Genomic DNA, 17,771 nt, shown 5'->3' with positions numbered 1-17,771 from the left:
GGACATGAAAAACTGAGGACTTAAAAAACTTTTACATGGACCCTTCCCCCACCCCCTTTATATTGCCCCTCCCCCCCTCCACCTTTTCCCATACAAACTGCTTTGACAATGCTACATTTTTATTTGTTCCTGCCAATAAAGCTCTTTTGAAATTGAAAAGAGAGAGGGAAGAGAGAGAGAGAAGAGAGAGGGAAGAGAGAGAAAGAGAGAAGAGAGAGGGAAAAGAGAGAGAAAAGAGAGGGAAAAGAGAGAGAGAAAAGAGAGGGAAAAGAGAGAGAGAGACGAGAGAGGGAAAAGAGAAAGAGGGAAAAGAGAGAGAGATAAAAGAGTGGGAAGAGAGAGAGAAGAGAGAGGGAAGAGAGAGAGAGACAAAAGAGAAGGAAGAGAGAGATGAGAGAGGGGGAGAGAGAGAAAGAAGTTAGAGAGAGAAGAGGGAGGGAGAGAGATGAGAGAGGGATAAAGAAGGAGGGAGAGAGAAGAGAGAGGGGAAAGAGGGAGAAAGAGACAGAGATAGAAGAGGGAGGAAGAAAGAGTGGGAGAGAGAGAAGCGAGGGAGAGAAGAGAGAGAGAGAGAAAGAGAAGTAGAGAGAGAAGAGAGAAAGAGAGAGATGGGTAGAGAGAGACGAGAGAAAGAGAGCGAGAGGGAGAGAGAGAATTGAGGGAGAAAGAGGGAAGAGAGAGAAGAGAGAGAGAGAAGAGAGATGGAGAGAAGAGAGAGAGAGGGGGGGGGAGGGAAGAGAGGAGAAGAGAGAGGGAAGAGAGAAAGAGAGAGAGAAAGAGAGGGAAGAGAGAGAGAAAGGGAAGAGAGGGAGAGTGAAGAGAGGGAGAGAGAGAAGAGAGATGGAGAGAAGAGAGAGAGAGAGGGGGGGAAGAGAGGGAAGAGAGAAGAAGAGAGAGGGAAGAGAGAAAGAGAGAGAGAAAGAGAGGGAAGAGAGAGAGAAAGGGAAGAGAGGGAGAGTGAAGAGAGGGAGAGAGAGAGGGAAGAGAGAGAAAATCATATACACACACACACTCATTGAACTCTCTTGCTCTCTCGTTGGGGACACACACACACACACAATTTTTGTGTTGCCTAGGGCAGCACAAAACCTAAGTACACCACTGCATGGTAGTCAATCAGCTTCTAACTTCAGCTTGTTCAGTTAAGCTTCGGCAATAAAACCTGGAAGCTAATTGGTTTCTGTACCAGCTGCATCAGATTGTGCTGTCTACAGTTTTAGTAACCCTTCTACTGTCAGAATTTGACTGACACTGAGCAATAATATTATTTTTTTTACTGGAACTGTTCAGTAAAATTATGTTTTCCATACTCTCAAGTATCCAAAACTACCTGATAAATGTTGCTCTAACGAAAAAAATGTTTAATGTGGAGTTCCAGCCGTTTTTGTGGTTATTAAAAGTCAGCAGCTACAAAAACTGTAGCTGCTGACTTTTAATAAACACACACTTACCTGTCCCGGCGTCCAGCGATGTACTCACGTCCCTTCTCTCTTTCTGTCCTCCATGGTGCCGGCATCTCTACTGTGGGCACCAGGCTGTGACAGCTTGTGGCTTCACAGCCTGGTGCCCACTGCATATGAACGAGTTGCGCTGCACTTCCTGATTGGTTAGGCAGTCTCCTGGGACCTGTACAAGCTCCCAGGAGACTGAAGGAGCAAGGAGGGGTGCAAACTTCCAGCTCAGTTTGTCGCTGCCTGGTTTTGACAGGTACTTGCTCCCCCCCCAAAAAGATGCCAAATATGGCAGTGGAGGGGGGAAGGAGAGAAATAAGTGGAGTTTCCGCTTTTGAGTGTAACTTCACATTAAGTTTTAGCATTTTATATTTTTATATGTCCGTTATATTTTTACCCAAAACAAAACATGAATGCTAACAATAAAAGGCTCTGACCTTTCCAAATAATAGTATGATACTTTCAGCTGGACTTTTTCTAAGTGTGTGCTCACATAAAAAAAGAAAGAATATTATTGTGGGAGTTTAACCGCTTCCACTGCTACAGGGCGGCATGGGTGCGCAAAATCACACATATATATACGCCATTTGTGGCCTCAGCTGTCAATCACCAGGTCCCGACCGGTGATTTTCCGCCGTCACCCAGCCATATCCGATGATTTCTAATGGGGGAGAGACCTGTAAGTAAACAATACAGATCTCTCCCCTGTCAGCTCCTGCACACTGAAGCACAGCACACAGCCTCATAGTAAAACAGCACACAGTTAACCCTTTGATCACCCCACATTTTAACCCCTTTATGCCCAGTGCCATTAGAACATTGTCAGTGCTTTTTATTAGCACTGATCACTGTATTGGTGTCACTGAGGATGTCAGTGACACCAAGTCAGTTCCCCCCTGTGTCAGAATGTCTGCCACAGTCCCGATATAAGTCGCTGATTGCCACCATTACTAGTAAACAGAAAAAAATCCAGTATACATACTGCCATTTGTAAACGCTATAACTTTCACGTAACCCAATTAATTTACACGTTTGTTTACAGTGCATAACATAAAAAATGCACAAGTGATCAAATACCACCAAAAGAAAGCTCTATTTGTTGGAAACAAAGGACGTAAATTTCATTTGGGTGCAGCGTTGCCTGACCACGCAATTGTCAGTTAAAGTAACGCAGCACCATTTCGCAAAAAATGGCCTGGTCAGGAAGGGGGGTAAATCCTCTGGGGGGCAAGTGGTTAATAGCAAATATTTGCTGGTATTTTACACACTATAAAATTCTTTTATAATTAACTAAATAATTATTTTTTATAAATATTCACAATTGCAGGGATGAATCAGATAAACAATGTCCTGTTTAGTGTTCATCATGCCAAAGGAGTTTAAATTGATTTTTTTAATCACTTGCCCTCCAGAGGATTTACCCCCCTTTCTGACAAGGCCAATTTTTGCGGTAAGGTGCAGCATTATTTAAATTGGAAATTGCGCTGTCATGCAATGCTGTACCTAAACTAAATGTATGTCCTTTTTCTTAACAAATAGAGGTTTCTTTCAGTGGTATTTGATCGCCTGTGTGTTTTTTATTTTTTGCACTATAAACAAAAAAGAGACCGACAATTTTGAAAAAAAAACCACTATGTTTTACTTTTTGCTATATAACATATCCAGAAAAAAAAATAAATTAAAATTTTATTTCGTCATAAATTTAGAACATAATGTATTCTGCTACATGTCTTTGCTAAAAAAAATCCCAATACATGTAAATTAATTGGTTTACATGAAAGTTATAGCGTCTACAAATGGTGGTATATATACTAGAATTTTTCTTTTTCTTTTTTTATACTAGTAATGGAGGCAATCAGCGACTTATAGTGGGACTGTGGGACTGCGTTGGGTATTCTGACACTGGGGGGGAACTGACTAACTGACACTGACATCCCCAGTGACACTAATACAATGATCAGTGCTAATAAAAAGCACTGACACGGGGCAGGAAGGGGTTAACATCTGGGGTGATCAAAGGGTTTACTGAAGTGCTGTTTTACTATGTGTGCTGTGTGTGTTTTACTATGTAAGCATGCTGCTTTTTATTGCTCTGCTATGCAGAGCAATAAAAATCTGTATGCTGGTGCTGACAGGGGAGAGATCTGTGTTGTTTGCATACAGACCTCTCCCTTGTCAGTGTTCCTCAGCGATCGCCGGGTGCCGGTGGGGAATCTCTTGTTGGGGCCCAGTGATCGACAGCTGTAGCCACCAATGGCAGCGCAGGTAGGGCGGCGCACGCTCCCCCTACCCAGAAATGCAAAATCACGTATATTTATGGGATTTTGCATAGCCCTGCTGCCCTGTAGCAGTAGTTCTGCTATATGGCGATCGGGAAGCTGTTAAAGTTTAGTCATCTGGGGAATTAACGTAAGCCAGACAATATGCAGTAATTTGATACATCTGTATTCATAAGTGCAATAACCATTTAATTACCATATCCCTGCAAGTTGATAATACTAAGTGTAGATATCGTTATGATAGTTGTCTATTGCCAAAAGATTTTGACTATTTTATTATGTATGAATATATTAATAAGTGTTTTTTTCTTTATACTTTTTACTTTACAGCTAAAACTTTATCCGAACTGGGGAAAGATTCAGTTGCCTCTATAGTTATTGATTTGTTCAGTCAAGCTGGATTGGGTTCTCACCTTTCTGTAGATGAACGAGTTACAGTAATAGCTCCACACAACAATGCGTTTAAAGGTTTGTCCTTTTATTATTGTTTATCTTTTATAGTTCAGATGACTGAAAAGGTAGTGATAACACAGGTCATGAAGCTGGGTAAAACTATTATAATTCTATGTCCCCTTCCAATATGGCATCAGATGTAGTTGGCTTGAATGTATTTAGCAATGGTATACCAGTAATGGGGTTGATTTACTAAAACTGGAGAGTGCAAAATATGGTGCAGATGTGCATGGTAGCCAATCAGCTTCTAACTTCATCTTGTTCAGTTAGGCTTTGACAATAAAATCTGAAAGCTGATTGCTTTCTATGCAGAACTACACCAGATTTTGCATGCTCCAGTTCAACCACAATGTTTGATTTTGATTGAGGGACTAGAGGGACTTCAGGCCTGTTCAGGAAGTGGTGATGTAATAGGATATAGGTTCTTTAGGATAAATGTAGAAGTTGTGTGAAGTTTTGCTTTAGTTACAAGAATACATATGAATAGTACAACCACTATATGGAAAGCACCGTAACCCATAGGGGTTGACTTACTAAAACTAGAGAGTGCAAAATCTGGTGCAGCTCTGCATAGACACCAATCAGCTTCCAGATTTTATTGTCAAAGCTTAATTGAACAAGCTGAAGTTAGAAGTTGATTGGCTGCCATTCACGGCTGCACCAGATTTTGAACTCTCCAGTTTTAGTAAATTAACCCCATAGCTTACCAATTAGATTAAAGGGTACCACAATCACATCAACGAAAAGATTCATTGAAATGCATTACTATTGGAGAAATTTACAAAAACTACAGCAATAAGAATCTAGTGCAGCTGTTCATGATAGGCAATCAGCTTCCAACTACAGCTTGTTCAATGAAGCATTGACAAAAAACTGGAAGCTGATTGGTTTTTATGCAGAGCTGCACCAGATTTTTCTCTCTATAGTTTTTTGCCAAGATGTACCACTTCAAAATCTAACACCATATTTGTAAATTCCAGATTTACTCCTCATATGTATTCCATACTCTTGCAGTAATTGGTCATATTTTTCCAGTTTCCACTATTCTTCACTCTTTTCCTCCTTTTTTCCTCTGTTCCTGTTTTTTTGCCTACTCCACTCTTCCTATTTTGATGCATGGCTCCTTTATTTCTGTCGTTCCTTTAGAATAATATATTTATTGAGCTGAGGACTTATCAGCAAAGCAAAGTATATGGTTATGCATAAAAGCTTGTAAATTCACTTCTGTTTAATATAAAGTAAAACACGTATTATGTTTTTCTCTCATTTTCACTTTTACACATTTTTATTGAGAAAATGATTTTAAGATATAAAACACAGTGTAAGAAAATGGCTTTATTGTTCATTTACTATAAACTAAGAAAACTGATCAGTAAGCTAAGCATGCGGCATTTCGTGCATTTTCTTTAGAAAGAACATTATATCACAGGCATGTTTCTTTGTATTTTTATGGTTCTGAGCTCCTACAAGCAAGTACTTGTCATAAATCTTTATTATAAAGTGTGAAGTAAAGGAATGGTTCACTACAGCTGTATCCTCTGAGGTGCCTCACACTGAGATCTCTAAAACTGATTCATTATGCCATAAGCAGAATACTTATGTTTTTTTTCTATTACTACTAAAATGCCTTAGAATACTTTCTGAAATGCTTGAAGGGTCAGTAGACATAAATCACAAATTGACCTACATGAAAGAGTTTGTTTTGGCATTTATGGAAATGTATCCAGCACTTATTAAATGTATCCAGTACTTATTAACCACTTCCCTTCCAGCCCATGTAGATAAACGGCCAGACAGGAGTGCTGCCGATGCAGGTTAATGTTTGTAGATGCCCCCCACATCCATTGCCTGTGCGTGATCCCCAGGAGTGCGCAGCACTGCGATTGGTGCCTGCTGTGTCCAGAGGACACAGCGGAACACAGATCACTGTACGGGACCTCTGTGTGAGGTCCTGATTCATGTGATCACTGATTGGGCAATCAGTGATCACATGAATAGTAGTAAACAAGATGTCACTTCTGACATCATTGCTTACTACGTGTGAAATCTGTGAATGATCACAGAGGTCACATGGTACAAAGCTATTCACAACAGCCTTGTACCATGTGACAAGCTGTGACCAATCATAGATCTCACTGTATTTATCAATGGCTGCAGGAATGCAGCCAGAGAGAAGGAGAAATTATTGCTTTTGCAGCCTTTAACGGTGTAAAAGCAATCAGTGCAAAAAAAGAAAAAAAAAATCTTCATCTCCCCCCCACAAGTAGTACAGTGTCACTACGGTGACACTGTACTGCTAGGTTGACAGTATGTTAAAAAAAAAAACATACATAATAATATGAAAAAATAAAGTAAAAATGTAAAAAAGATTTTTGAAAAATTATTTAAATAATTGGTTATAAACTGGCCAAGATGACGTATGAAGAAAGATTATTTATTTGCACAATTTTATAAGAAAACACTTTTTTTTTCAAAATTTTTGGACTTTTTCATTTATATAGCAAAAAATTTAAAATCCCAGTGGTGAATAAATACCACCAAAATAAAGTTTTATCTGTCTCAAAAAAATGCTAAAAAATTCATATGAGTACAGTGTTGCATGACCGTGCAATTGTCATTCAAAATGTGATAGCACTGAAAGCTGAAAATTGGCCTGGACTGGAAAGTGTCCAGACTTGAAGTGGTTAAATTCCACTAATATAAATATTATCATAGGAATTTGTATTCTCCAACACACTGTCTTGTTTGGTGTTCTCGTAAAAGTCCACTGTCAGTTGTAACTTCTTTTTTGCTTCATTTAACCTTACATGACAGCAAACATTAGGTATGAGCAAAATTTTCAGATTTTGGTGAAATGTTTAAAATTTTTAAGGGTGCCATAATAAATGGATGTAGACGCTTGTATAAAACATATTCTTGAAATGAAAAATAGCTCCTAATTTGCTTTATTACTTTACATTTTTCGCAAGTAAAACACAGTACAGATATTAAATACATAAAGTACAAACACAAAAAATGAGGAGTTCACATGAAATGCAGCATTCAAAAAACATGCAGGCTGATGACATAAAGCCAATGCTTTATCATTATCATCAACACTGTCAACTGTATATGCTGCTTCAGTTGGCCATTTGACTGCCTATGAGGTCAGCTTACATGGCAGCCCAATAGCCAATGGAAGAAGCACACACAACTGGCTGATAATGCTGCCAGTTGGAAAAAAAAAGGCAGTGGTTTAGCATTGTCAGCTGTGTTGTCAGAATGTGTTTGTTATTGGCAGGATGCTCAGGTAAGAAACTCTGCAATCAATTCATAAAAAGCAACAAAAAACAAAATGCAATAAGACAGGATGACAAACATACTGGAAATAGATTTAGGATTTACATAGACTTTAGGTTGTTGTTATTAATATACTTCCAAAACCTTTTAAAGTCAGTGTAAGTCTAACCCTATGTAAAGCTAACACCTGAAGGGGCATCGGATTTGCCCAAGTTCATTCCCATATAGTGCAGAGGTAGCCAGGCACACAGCAACAGTTCACTCAATCAGGCTTAATAATCAGTCTTTTCTTTTTTTGGAGGTTTCTTGTTGTAAACTTCAACTGAAGAAGAACAATGGGGAATGGGATATGCCAAAATACTCAAAACAGTTCAAATGCAAGCTGAGGACACTTCTTTCTATAACGGCAACACAGTCACTACGTTCACAGCCGAAGACCGTGATTAGAAGTATTTTAGAACAGTTTAAAGTAGAATGGAGCAGTCTAGACCCCTTGCAACTGAACTGCAAACAATCTTAAAGAAATTTAGGGCTAACTCTAACAGTCACGATCCAAAGCTGGGGATCTTGGGGAGTGCTGCTCAGTACTCTAGCTCTACTCACAGACCTGGTTAGAAAGATCCAGAATTTGATCTATTTGTGTCCATAACACCAGTCCTGGATGGCTGCAGGGGCAAGCAGCCCCCTGGAGCATCAGCAGTCCATCCCCATGTAGGTAGGACCAGGCACCAACTAACTCTTCTATCCGGTCGTTAGTCTATTTACCCCTGACCACCTACTGGGCACACCCCCTTCCCAGGGACTGGTCAGAGGGTAGTAAATATTCAAGCTGGGGATTTAATTTTTCACTTCCACTTTCGGCTCTGGACGTTTTTCAGCAGAACTAGGGGGAGGCAATCAACCCACATCCTGTGGAGCCACAGCAGACCAAAATAGACAATCCCACTCCTCTGATTATAGCGTGAGTAAAATAAAAAAAATACATTTAACAAACACCTAACTAGGAGGGTGCTACAACTCAATCAAAAGATGTTAACTGTGTATCTATGTCATAAGAACAGTTTGCAAAGACTTCCGGTTCCGGCGCCGCATGAGCTAGGGAAGGGATCCCGCAGCTCCGGAATTACTGGCATATAAAGTCCTCCCCCTGCACCGGGGGACTTACCTGATTGGCACGGGAGTGCCCCCTAAGTCTCCCCCATCCGATCCCGGATGGATTGGTATCTGCGGCCGGTGACACCTGGCCCTGATCCCGCGGGTCGGTCCCTGGGGAACATCTCTCCCTCTCTCGCAGCCAAGATCGCCGCACATGATCAGTGTAACAGCAACAGCACCAGCAGCAGCAGCACAGATGCCAGACTATTGAGCATGGACACAGAGCCTGAGGCAGACCCAGGAGCAGGTAGGGGGGAAACACAGCCATCACATACCTCTCCACTAGGGCATGCTGATACTTGTAGTCCTATGGAGCAATATGAAAAAATTGCACAGGCTGTAGCCTCAATATTGTTACCTGCCATTACACAGGCAGTAGACAGGGCCGTAACACAAGGCATAGAACAACTGAGAAGGGACCTGGGAGAAAATGTCAAATGCATAACTGAAGCGGAGCATCGCATCTCCGATCTGGAGGATGAAGTCCAAGCTATGCAGGCGGGGGCCACACAATCTAATCGAGCACAACAGAAGATACTGGACAAGCTAGATGACCTAGAAAACCACTCACGCAGACATAACCTGCGCGTCATAGGCCTTCCAGAATCCTACAATTCAGGTTCATTGTCCGATATCTGTTCTAAACGCATTCCTGCAGCTCTAGGTATTATACCTCCATGTCAGGTTGAAAGGGCACATCGCTTGGGCGCACCCTCCAACGACAGACGCACACCACGTTCGACAATAGTCAAATACCTCAATTACGCTGACCGGGTAGCCATACTCAATTCATTTCACAACTCATGTTCCTTACAACTAGACAGTCATAAGCTATTACTATTTGCTGACTATTCTCAAGAAGTCTCCCGCAAAAGAAAAGCGTACCAACAAATTTGCAGTACACTATTCCAAAAAGGGATCAAATTTACCCTAGCATATCCAGCTACAATCCGCTTCACTACGCCTACAGGAGAACCTAAATCATTTGTACACCCAGAGGAAGCCCTTCTAAACCTACAAAATAATCTTTCTGATGTCACGGGCCCTCAACCATCACAGCGTTCACAGGATCCTGCCCCCCCGAGAGACCAGCGTAGCCCAAGAAAAGAACCACCAAAATGCAAATGTGTCAACTTTACCTCGGCAAAACAAAGACCGCCCTGAGAACTGATGCTCACCTCACCTAGGTACATGCTCACGGGTATTTCATACCTCAGGTTAATGTTCCCTTGAGCCTTACAATGCTCTTAATTTGATGCTAAGATAAGAAAATAATTGGGCTCTGTTGCCATGTACTTTTCTAGTCATTACATGTTACTTTAGATACTGCATCTTAGTGCAATTTGTGACTGCGATACTGCGGTTGAGGCTAGGGTGAGCTGCCCCTCCTTCAAAGATGGTCCAGGCGACTATCGGGTTTCTCACATGCCACTATTATTATTGCATTGGTCTATGCAGCCTCCCGGTGCAGAATCCACACCCTACCGTTTCCGGTAACACAGGCAAAGATAGGAGTTAACATGCGGAATAATGTGAAGTCCTTAATGTCTATGCAGTTTATTGTTTATATTTTATTTTTGTTGGACCCCTGTTGGGTCATCCTGAGATGTGTATCTCTCCCTCCCCTCCCTTCTTTTCTCTTTCCTTTTATCTCTACCCTCTGTTTACCCGGGGACCCTCCAACGCCTCCTTCTTCTACAACACACCGAGAAATCAGAACATATAGCAACAACCCAAGAGAGTTGATACCAATTAGCAATGCTTCTAATTACCTTTTGAACACTTTCATATCCAAGTCTCCATGACTCGTATAGTATCATGGAACGTCAAGGGCCTGAGATCACTCCACAAACGTATGGCCATTCTCCGCCATCTTAAACGATTGAAAACGGACATTGCGTTTCTGCAAGAAGCACACCTGACACAAAAAGACTTTTCGCGCCTCAAAAATTGTGGGTGGGTCAGGTATTGGGATCACCCTCACATAGAGGCAAAGCGGGAGTAATCATTCTCATACATAAGCGTCTTACTCCAAACATTATAACACTAGCTGCAGATGATGAGGGACGATATGTTGCGGTACATGTCAAACTGGGCTCCTCTTTCCTAGCATTGGTCAACATATATGCCCCGAACTCTTCACCCAAGCCCTTCTTTCAAGATCTGGCCTTGAGAACCTCTTACACCTCTCACTTGTGATGGGAGGAGACTTTAACCTGTGTATAAATACACAGGAAGACAAGCTAAAATCTTCCACCTCAATTCACCTTTCTCCCCCCAACACACATGATATTGAATAACTTTACAGAGGTATTACAACTCACAGATGTATGGCGTCTGAACCATCCAGAAGGAAGAGAATTTAGTTTCTTTTCTCCTGTTCACCATACTCTGTCCAGAATTGATTACTTTTTTGTCAATCACATCTTATTAAAAAATGTTACGGAATCTAACATACACAACATAGCAATCTCTGACCATTCCCCGATCTCTATATCAGTGCAGCTAACACAACCTCTTCATCACCCATCTACAATGCGTTTCCCTTCCTATTTAGCAAATAGTCAGGACCTGCTCCGGGTACTGAACACCGCCTGGAACGAGTTTTGTGATACTAACGCAGAGCATCGAGATAACCCCAATCTATTTTGGGAGACAGGCAAGGCAGTGTTGCGAGGCAGAATCATTGCGTACAATCCCGTACAAGAAAAACCTACTTCGAAATTATACAGAAGCAAGCGCTAGTCTAAGACAGGCTCAGAAAGATTTGGTAAGTCTCAACTCTCCTGATCATAGGAAAGTTTGGTCGGAGGCCAAACAACGCTTTGACATATGGGCAGCAGCTCAAGAAGCTACACGACAATCCTTTAGTGACCTGCAATTCATAAATTGGCAATAAGCCAGGCAAGCTGCTAGCAAGACTATGTAAAAAACCATTCACACTTACCCTCTTTACATCTTTGAAAGACACACAGGGACAGTTAAAAAGTGACCCTTCAGATATTATTTCTATACTAGAAAAATTCTACCAAAATCTCTATGGCCCAGACCCTATAGACATCGCTAGGGCCACCTCCTTCCTGGATTGAATCTCATTACCTCAACTAGACCCAACTGCACTTCAAACTCTAAACGCTCCCATTACTCAATCGGACATTTCCCTAGCCATTAAAGCACTTATGAATGGCAAAACTCCTGGGTCTGATGGCTATACAGACGAATTTTACAAACTTATGGCCAAAACCCTTTCCCCCACCTTACAATCGGTGTTTCAATTAATCCAGGGAGGAGGGGACTATTTACTCTCCGGATTTCAAGCCCACATAAAACTGACTGCCAAAAAAGACAAAGATCCATCGGACCCTGGATCATATCGGTCGATTTCCCTACTGAACCTAGACGCAAAACTCCTGTCAAAAATTATTGCTTTACGACTTGCAGCTATACTACCCACACTCATACATCCCTCAGAAGCAGGTTTTGTACAGGGTCGATCTGCGACATCGAATATTCGTAAAGTGATATCGGTATTGAACCAAGCCTCTAGCGGCACATCTCTAGATTCAGCAATTGTCTCATTAGACGCATTCGACAATGTTAATTTTGAATGGCTTTTCTTAGCATTACAGAAGTTTCGATTTGAGGGCCCTATTATGCATCTGATCCAAGCCATGTATTCATCCCCAACAGCTCAAGTGGTAGTAGCTGGCCTCATATCTAACCCAATTCAGTTGCACAAGGGCACTAGACAGGGATGCCCTTTGTCCCCTTCACTTTTCAACCTGGCCCTGGAACCATTAGCACACTTTCTGTTATTCCACTCTGAACTCCATGGTATCACAATTGGTCAACAGGAGTTGAGACTTGCTTTATTTGCAGATGATATTTTATTCTTCCCCTCTCACCCATCCTTAGACTTGACATACATACAGCAGATTTTCTCCTCCTTCCGCTTATGCTCAAGACTCCGAATAAACTTTTCTAAAAGTGAGGTACTCCCACTATGTCAATCTCGCCCTCTGTTATGGACTCAAAACTCGATCTTTAAAATTGCTCATAAACATATCACCTATCTAGGCATAAAAATAGGAAAATTAGCTTGCTCTCTATACACGCTTAACAACACGCCAACGATTGCTAAAATCACTGGGGAACTGGAAATGTGGAGGGAATTACCGCTTTCACTTTTGGGCAGATCACATCTTTTTAAGATGGTGAGTTTCCCAAAACTTCTTTATCCTCTCCAAACCGTACCTCTCCTTCTCAAACACAGTGACATAACTAAATTACATCGGGCTCTCTCAAAATGTTTATGGAGAGCCAAACGTCCCTGTGTAGCACTCGCCAAATTAATTCTACCACAAAGCGAAGGAGGCTCTGGCCTCCCAAATGTGCGACTCTACAATCTCTCCTGCATGCTACGTGTTGGTTTAGACTGGTTTAGACTGGCTCAATCACTCCTCCAAATATTCCAACTACTACATTGAATCTGCAATAGCATATCCCCCGCAATCCTATGATGCTTACGAAACTTGGTCAAATAAAAATTTAACTCTGGTACAACACCTGTATGACACCTCTACGGGTTCCCCAAAACCTCTCAACGAAATTCTACAAACCTATGAACTATCAGCACACCACTTCTTCTATATCCTCCAAGTAAGGAAGTACGTCAATTCCATTGCACCCATCAAATCTAATAGATTTTGTACAACATTCCTTGATGCCTTGGCGAACTCTCAAAAATATAAAATATCATCTATATACAGACCCCTGAACTTACTATACACCAAACCCTTCGAGTCATACAATCCTGCGAAATCTTGTGTCAAAGATTTTGATGCTTTTACAGCTGAACAGGCTTCAACTCCACATGTGCCTTCAACCACAATGAATTCTGGCATGAACAGCAACTCAAACTCCTAAACCGTGCCTACATGCCCTGTCAATACTCAAGGAACGACCCGGAACTGTCTACTTGCCCTCTTTGTGGAAAGCAAAAACCTTCTCTACACCATAGACTATGGCTCTGTCTTATTATCTCCACATTCTGGAAGCAAGTGGTCAACTTCATATCAAGTATCACTACCTTTCAACTCCCCATCCACCCGCTACCTCTTCTTTTTGGATACATGGATCAACCAGCTATCGGTTTCTTCTCTTCTCAAACATCTTCATTCAGAAATAACAAACCTTGGATATCCACATGCCTACTAATAGCAAGACGGGCTAATCTCCGTAAATGGATCTCCAACTCCCCTCCGACTCTATCAGACATCAAACAAGAGCTCAGCTCTCTTACGCCTTGACAGACTTGATTTAATCTCTTCACCGACATCTTCAAAGGAGTCTCTTTATTTACGGAAATGGAAATTCTACATCACAGGATCCATGCTCGCACCAGAGCAGTCTTTCTTTCTCCAGAATTTCAGCATCTTGAGCCGTCCATGGTAATTTTCCACGAGTCCCGTGTCCCCGAAGCCTTGGTATTATTGAGCGCTTATTTGTGGGTTTGATAGCTATGCCACTAAATGGAACTCTCTTTATCGTACTGGCTTTCTCTCCACTTTTCTGCACTTTTCCTTTACCTTCTTCCTCATCTATATCTTGCCCTTTGATTCACCTTTTACTTTAGGTTCGTACATATACAAGGCTCTCACAAGGTCGCAAAAGCATACATCATGCAATTGGAGTTTGACATGTCCTTCATTCCACTCTACCCTAGGCGGATCCCGCGCCCGATAACTTCCCTCTATTCCCTCTAGTCTCTATCTCTAGTCCTCTCTCCTCTCTGTTCTCTCTCTCCACCATCTCTCTGTAGTCCCAATAGGTCCCTGGACAACATCTCCATCTCCTAGTATTTTCCTCTACTCCAGCCGACACAGCCCTTCAATCATCTTTTACCACTATCTTCCGTCACTGAACTACTTCATTTATTACATCTACTCTTTATCCTCTCCCCTTACACTCTCAGTTTTTCTTTCTGCTCTATTTCCCCCCCTACCCCCTTTTCTAGCCCCAGTTAATAAAACTATAATTGTTTCTTCTCTCATTACCCCCCCCCTCTATATTTGTATTTGTTAAGGATGAATAACACCTGACAGCCGTGTACACCTCATTCATCCAATTCTAATTCTACTCTCTAGCTTTTTAACTCTTCTCTCTACATACATCCTATTTCCTCACCATTTTCTTTACGATCCTCTCTCAATACTCCCCTGGCCACTGTTGAGGATGCTTCGATGTTACATTGATGTCATATTTCATTACTTCATTAGTGTTATATATACTCTGTAAAAATCCAATAAAAATCTCTTTAAAAAAAAAAAAAGAACAGTTTGCACTAATACAGGGAGGCACCTTCATTTGAAAGCAATAGGGTTTTCAACCACCTCAAATTAGAGGTTGGTATAGGACGATGCATCTGTTGTTCTCATCATGAAAGTCAGTACAAAGTATATCCTGAAATGTGAAAATATTGCCATAAAATATTTAAACAGCTGTAAAATAGTGATTGCTATCCTGACCATCTTTGTTCAGCATCTCAAGAACTTTACAAAAGAGGTCTTCTTTGTGTCGTCTGCTTAGAAATAAATCTGGCTTGGGAAGGAAATCCAGCCAGCAGCCTAAGCAATGACAGCATACTCATAAAGCATAAAGACACATTGTTCAAAGAATGACACAGAAAATAATATGTTACCAGTTAAAAAAACCTGCACATAAGCTGCTCACATTATCTCTTTCTTTTTAATGTGAATATGAAGGTTTTTGTTAGCTAAGCCCTTAGACAAAGAAGGAGGTTTTGGTAATCATACATGCTATCAGAAGACTTCTTACAGTGGATATTGCACCAGTGTGTACAGTAAGTGCCACTATTTAGCCCACCCCTTTTCCATGCTAGAGAAAAAAAGTTAAAAATAATTAGGAGATAAATGAAATACGTATTAACCTTATCTCAGCTTTAGTGTTTTCACCTAGGCAGCACCAAAGATCCAAAATCTCCTTTGAGAATCACTCTATAGTAGGGGCATGCTGCACTTGCCCAGGCTGTTGAATAACGTAACCCTATCAGAAGATACCTTTCAGTTGGTCCTTCTAAGCTTCTAAGTATCTGTGCCAAAAAATGAAAAAATTTTTAAACAAACAACAGGTTGCGAAAGAGAGCAGGACAAACCCAAATAAATTCTTCAGATATAATAATAGTAAAAAGGTCAAGTTTGAGCATGTAGCTAGGCTGTTTCCTACATAATTTTGAGTGGTTTACTGGGGAATAGAGAGGCTAATTTATTAAAAACATTCTTCAGCTCTGTGTATACAAAGAACAATGGGGAAGCTCAAGTAATTAATGGGGATACTGTAGTACTGACATAGCCCAAAATGATCCACAAAGGCTCAAAATGTACATAGTCCAGAAACATTAAAAGAAAATAAAGGCAAAGGAAGCACCTGGACCAGATGGCTTATACCCAATGGTCCTTAAAAAGCTGAACTATGTTATATCTAAGCCATTGTTTCTAATTTTTAGAGATTCTTTAATGATTGACAAAGTACCACTGGGTTGGTGCAAGGCGAATATGATGCTTATATTTAAAAAGGGATCAAAGTCATTATCAAGTAACTACAGACTGGTTAGTTTAACTTCTATAATTGGGAAGATACTCGAGAATTTAATTAAATATCAGGTAGAAGAGTTGTTGATAGATAATAATATTTTAAGCAATAGTCAATATGGATTCATGAAAGAGCAAAGTTGTCAAATAAATCTAATTTCTTTTTATGAGGAGGTAAGCAAAAATTTAGACAAATGAGTGGCTGTGGATTTGGTACACTAGGATTTTGCCAAAGTTTTTAACACAGTTCTCCACATGCGGCTAATTTGTAAACTAAACTCTACAGGCTTAAAAAAATTCAGTTTTAAATGGATAGAAACTTGGCTTTTCAGAGAGTAGTAATTAATGATTCTTTCTCTGAATGGTCTAAGGTTATTAGTTGTGTACCCCAAGGTTCAATGTTGGGACATTACTTTTTAATATTTTTATAAATGATATAGGGTCTGGGATTAAAAATACCATTTCAGCCTTTGCAGATGACACCAAGCTATGCAGTGGAATAACATCCTTACATCATGTCTCCAACTTACAAGTCGACCTCAGTGCACAAAGGGTATCTTGCTATATGACAAAATAAGATCACACACCTCCCAACCCAACTCCCTTAGGCAAATCATCCATTACAATGGCCTTGTAGCGGACTGGAGAAGCTATTGCTCAACATTTTGATGGTGGCCAGCAGCAAATATGTTGCATGTTTTTCCACAGTGGGATCCTGAGCAATTATTTCTTCTGAATCTCTGTTATAGGTATACATTAAATTGAAAGTAAGTTAATGTTTGGAGTTATATTTAGTGTTGATGCTCAATAATAAATGCTACAACTTCTGTACTTAGATGGAGCACCGAACATTGACAAAGACATGACCAATTTACTTCAGAATCACATTATAAAAGATCAGCTTTCTTCCAAATATCTTTATCATGGTCAAGTTTTGGAAACAGTTGGTGGAAAAAAACTGAGAGTATTTGTATACCGGAATGTAAGTATTTATTATTTATATTTCAGAATTATTGATTTCCTTTAAGTCTCTTTGTCAGTAACACGTGGAAGATATAACTTACTTGCATTCAAGGGCGGTCTGACCATTTGGAAACTCGGGCACTGCCTGAGGGCCCGGGGTCAGTAGGAGGCCCCATGAGATGCCCCTGGTATCTTTTTCATAGGCTTTTTTGAGTTTGGGCAAGGACACAGGGGCCCCATGATCCCCTGTTGCCTGGGGGCCCCATGAGTTGTCAGTCCGCCCCTGCTTGCATTTACAATTAATTACAGTATATGAGTACCAGAATAAAATAATTATAACTGAAATATTTTTATCATGGTGGTAAAATGTGGTGACAAGATTTCATGAATGACTGACCCGTTTTCTAATTTAATGTCTTATAAATGCCACTATTGATATTTCCACAAAAGTGTATATGTTTTTCTATGGATACTGGTTAATTAAAGCTAAACTCCAGGAAAATGGCTAATTACATGGATAACATACATAGAAACAATCGGTTTTACCTGCCAAAGGAGTTGTGTTTCTCTCCACCTAGTCC

The 17,771-nt window shown here is 40.6% G+C and overlaps 1 protein-coding gene across 1 annotated transcript in view; it reads left to right on the top strand.

The window, feature by feature from the left end:
- Nucleotides 1-17,771, top strand: part of TGFBI (transforming growth factor beta induced) — a 130,689-nt gene that overhangs the window by 71,085 nt on the left and 41,833 nt on the right. Inside the window, exons 9-10 of the mRNA XM_089694081.1 lie at nucleotides 4,061-4,198; nucleotides 17,064-17,209. Coding sequence (XP_089550207.1) covers nucleotides 4,061-4,198; nucleotides 17,064-17,209 — 284 coding nt within the window. The remainder of the gene's footprint in view (nucleotides 1-4,060; nucleotides 4,199-17,063; nucleotides 17,210-17,771) is intronic.

Source organism: Staurois parvus, unplaced genomic scaffold (genome assembly GCF_062004578.1).
Source record: "Staurois parvus isolate SC_StPar_1 unplaced genomic scaffold, SC_StPar_1.0 ptg000648l, whole genome shotgun sequence".
NCBI lineage: Eukaryota > Metazoa > Chordata > Amphibia > Anura > Ranidae > Staurois > Staurois parvus.
This window is presented reverse-complemented; position numbering and strand designations above follow the sequence as displayed.